At 54.8% G+C, this 3,860-nt stretch overlaps 2 protein-coding genes across 2 annotated transcripts; one reads left to right on the forward strand and one right to left on the reverse strand.

Annotated features, from left to right (window-relative positions):
- Window positions 1-343: 343 nt before the first annotated feature.
- On the reverse strand, window positions 344-1,502 carry NGA_0357602 (60s ribosome subunit biogenesis protein nip7-like protein). The gene is made up of 3 exons (XM_005852637.1): window positions 1,325-1,502; window positions 1,055-1,223; window positions 344-914 (listed from the first exon to the last, which is right to left on the reverse strand). The coding sequence occupies exons 1-3, from the start codon at window positions 1,378-1,380 to the stop codon at window positions 597-599; spliced, it is 543 nt and encodes a 180-aa protein (XP_005852699.1). The 5' UTR covers window positions 1,381-1,502; the 3' UTR covers window positions 344-596.
- A 347-nt stretch (window positions 1,503-1,849) lies between these two features.
- NUG1 (nuclear GTP-binding protein) lies at window positions 1,850-3,832 on the forward strand (the record flags this gene model as incomplete). The annotated part of the gene is made up of 2 exons (XM_005852638.1): window positions 1,850-1,985; window positions 2,456-3,832. A coding segment is annotated over exon 2 (1,377 nt), but the record flags the coding sequence as incomplete, so codon positions are not given.
- Window positions 3,833-3,860: the final 28 nt, after the last annotated feature.

Genomic DNA, 3,860 nt, shown 5'->3' on the forward strand with positions numbered 1-3,860 from the left:
GGCCATGGGGTGAGAAGGACGATGGGGAAAGCGAGGCCTGCGTGCGTGCGCGGCGCCGCGGAGAGAGGGGTTGAGAGGGGGAAGAGGTGGAGGAGAGCGATATGCAAGAGATGTACATTCCGAAGGGGCGGAGACAAGGGGGGACCGGCATGAGGGTTGGGGATTGAGGACAGAGCAAGACGGCCGTGAAAGGGAGCATGGTCCTCCCTGTACAGGCTCTCCCGCACTTTCCTGGTACGACGATGTACAAAAGCTAAGGTGCCGTCTTGCTCGACAATTGTTTAGGACCAGCGAAGACGCACGGAGGACACGCATTGCTGGAAGCGAAACAAAGCGTTGAAGATATCCACAGGCTCTTTACTTTTCTCCGCGCTGTCTCCCTTTATCCTCCCTTCGTAGGCCGCTGACGCCATCCCCCAGGCGGCACCTTTCGGACAGTGCCGAGCACAGCTTCGCACATATGTACATTTTCCCTCCCCGATCTGGCCTCCCTCTTCCCCTCCGTCACCCGAATACACCTCCCATCGGCTCTTGTTAGCCACCCTCAGAAATATTTCCCTTCCACGCTCATCACTCCCCTTCCATCCTCATCGCGATCACGAGAGCTCGTCTTCCACGCGCAGGTACTCGCCAACGTCCCCTTGGTGCAGCACCACGTTGGCCCCAGGATCCAGGTCTTTGCACACGTCCGTGGGCTGTGCCGCAACCCCGAACCCCAGGGGGATGTCCGTCATGGAGTACACCACCACACCCGCGTACTGGGGGATCCCTTCCGTCATCCTCCCCAGGCCGGACTTGATGATGTTGTTGCCGTATAGGAACCCCATCTCACTTTGCGGCTTCACCCATACCTTGTAGGATGCGTACTGAGCCAGGTAGTCCAAGAAAGTGATGTAGATATGGAATTTTTCCGACTGTGGAAGGTTAGGAAGCCAGAGGGCACGGCATCACGGTGTTAGGGGTTGATTGTCAATCCAATCGTAACGGGGAAACCATTCTCAGTCGACAGACACGTAGAACGAGAGAAAGGCGAGAAGTGGCAAAAAATGGCTACCTTCGTAAAGCGTCCCACGCACGTCCCGATTGATAGCAAGTGCTCCCGGCCAAAGTTTGTGGCGATTTTCATCATGCGTTCGCTCACGTAGTAGACCCGCTGGTCCATGTACCGGAAGCAATACCGTTCATCCGGGCGATTGACAAGCTGCTCTAAATTGCCACCGACGCTTGAAGGATCAAAAAAGCAAGCGGAAGAAAGTCGAATACAAAGAGGAAGTGGGATGGATTAATAGGAGAAAGGATTCGGATGGCAGGGCCGTGTACTTACTACTTTGCGAGGCGTTCAAAAACCTTCCGGGTCTCATCTTCCGAAAGAGGACGCATGTGTTCAACCTTTTTTCAATCCAAAAGTCGTGGTCGTACAGTGTTACCAAATATAAACTGATGCAAGACTTGAAGGCTAAGGCGAGGGGATGAGGAGGTCGACTAAACCGAAGCGCCTGTCTAGAAAACGTTTATCGGACGAAAGGCAAATAAATGACATCACAAGGCTATAATCTCACAAATTCAAGAAATAATGTGATGGAAGGGTGCCTGTAAATGTGCGATCGGCCATCGCAACGACAAAAAGGCGCCACATTGGATGATATTCCTGAGCAGAGCGGGTCTGGTCAGAAAGGGGCGATGGGTGGCTGGAGGCAAGAATGAAGGCGCCATGTCTTTATATGGCCCTCTTTAAAAACCAAAAATCACTCAAATCAAAATCATACCTGCATAAAGGATCGACCATGTCCTTAATTTCTGCTGTAGGCTCGTGGTTTTCATTCTGTGTGCATCCCTCTTCCTATCCATTCAGCTTTGTGGATTCCCCTACAGCAACAAGAGGCAGTGGATACTAAATAGTTGGCTCCATTTCACGCCTTCACACGCCCACTTTCACGACAACTTGCCGCCACCATATAAGATATCGAGATTAACGTCCTAGCTAGGTACGTTGGTTTCATGAGTGCGTAAATGCTGTTGCGATTTGAATCAGGCATGCGACAAGAGATGAGATACGCAGGAGTCACTTGCAACATCATGTTGTACACCCTTGATCTGGGCAAGTTCTGGCCACTTTGTCAATGGCATAGCGCTTAATCGATCAAAAATAGCACGGGGAGAAGAATATCGCGATCATTTGGTTGCCGTTTCCTCTATTACGCCTTTGGGGGGTCCACGGTTCACGATCGTCGAGACACACCATTTTCCCTATCCGGCCTGAGCGCCATGTCGTCTGTGTTGGGCTCCTGTTGACAGATAACGTAATACGTAGCATTTGTTACTTTGATCTGATTGTACGGACAATCTTGTCTCTGCTGGGAACCTGTTGACAAATATCGTACTGCACAGAGTATGTCATTCCCATCTTATTGCTCTTTCTTTCTTGGCCATCCGCACAGACCCTTATCAGCAGACGATGGTCAAGAAAAAGGGAAAATCCAAGCGTGTGACATTCAAACAGAAGTACAAGATCGAACGACGGGTAAAAGAACACAAGCGCAAGACTAAGAAAGAAACACGGCGCCGGGCCAAGCTCGGTCTTCCTCCTCTCGGGATTGGGCAACGCAAGAAGGAAGTGAGCATTCCCAACGCCTGGCCGTTCAAAGAACAGCTTCTCGAGGAGCTCGCGACGGCCAAACGGAACAAGGAAGCGGAGGACGCCAAGAAGAAGGAGGAAGCGGCGTTGCGACGGAAGCAGAAAGGTTTGGTAGGAAAAGACGTGGCAGACTTGGTGACGCAGGCGGCCGCGGCCCAGGCCACCTTTGCCTCCCAAGGGCCCGGCACGCTTTCCCTGGAAGAAAATGGCGTGAACGACATGAAAGCTTTGGGGCAACAGAGCCGACGGGCATTTATCCGGGATTTGAAAGAAGTGGTGGAGCAGGCCGACGTGGTCCTGGAGGTCCTGGACGCCCGAGACCCGTTGGGTTCCCGGGGGGAGGGGGTGGAGGAACTGATCCTCCGAAAGCCGAACAAGAAACTAGTCCTAGTCCTGAACAAGGTCGACCTGGTGCCAAGGGAAGTGGTGGGGGCGTGGCTGGCCTACCTTCGCCGTTTCCATCCCACCGTGGCTTTTAAATCCGCCACCCAGGAGCAACGGGTGCAGCTCGCCCAGCACGGTGGGGACGCGTCCAAGGCAGGGGCCAACCTCCTCTCCCGCAGTGGCTCCGTGGGCGCCGAGGCTTTGCTGCAGCTTTTGAAAAACTACTCGCGGTCCCTGGACATCAAAACCTCCATCAGCGTGGGCGTGGTGGGCTACCCCAACGTGGGGAAATCCTCCCTCATCAACTCCCTGAAACGGACCAAGGCGGCCGGCGTCTCCTCGACCCCCGGATTCACCCGCTGCATGCAGGAAGTGCAGTTGGACAAGCACATCAAACTGTTGGACTCCCCGGGCATTGTGTTCGACGATTCGGACGTGGAGGGGGTTCTCCTTCGGAATTGCGTGAAGGTAGACAGCCTCCCGGACCCCTCCGCGGCCGTGGGCGCGCTCTTGCAACGCTGCGAGGCTCAGGACTTGATGATGATATACGCCTTGCCCGCCTTCGACGCCACCGACGTCCAAGGCTTCCTGGCCCTGCTGGCTCGGAAGATGGGGAAGCTCTTGAGGGGGGGGGTCCCGGACCGGACGGCGGCGGCGCGGGTCTTGCTCCAAGATTGGAACACGGGCAAGGTCCCTTTCTACACGAAGCCGCCGCCTCTGCCCTCGTCCCGGGTGGACGAGGAAGCGCAATTGGTGGGCTCGTTGGGCACTGCTTTCGAGGTCGGCTCGGTGTTGGAGGAGGGCGATGCCAAGGTGATAGTTAACCATAAAAATAGACCCG

The sequence above is a fragment of the Nannochloropsis gaditana genome, assembly GCF_000240725.1.
Source record: "Nannochloropsis gaditana CCMP526 unplaced genomic scaffold scaffold1038, whole genome shotgun sequence".
Taxonomy (NCBI): Eukaryota; class Eustigmatophyceae; order Eustigmatales; family Monodopsidaceae; genus Microchloropsis; species Microchloropsis gaditana.

Excerpts from the sequence above, each read along its gene's own strand:
- NGA_0357602 (XM_005852637.1), bottom strand. The coding sequence starts at position 1,380 with ATGCGTCCTCTTTCGGAAGATGAGACCCGGAAGGTTTTTGAACGCCTC. Across the intron at positions 1,224-1,324 it reads TTTGAACGCCTCGCAAAGTA|CGTCGGTGGCAATTTAGAGC; the intron begins GTAAGTACACGG and ends TGATCCTTCAAG. Across the intron at positions 915-1,054 it reads GCGTGGGACGCTTTACGAAG|TCGGAAAAATTCCATATCTA; the intron begins GTAGCCATTTTT and ends AACCTTCCACAG.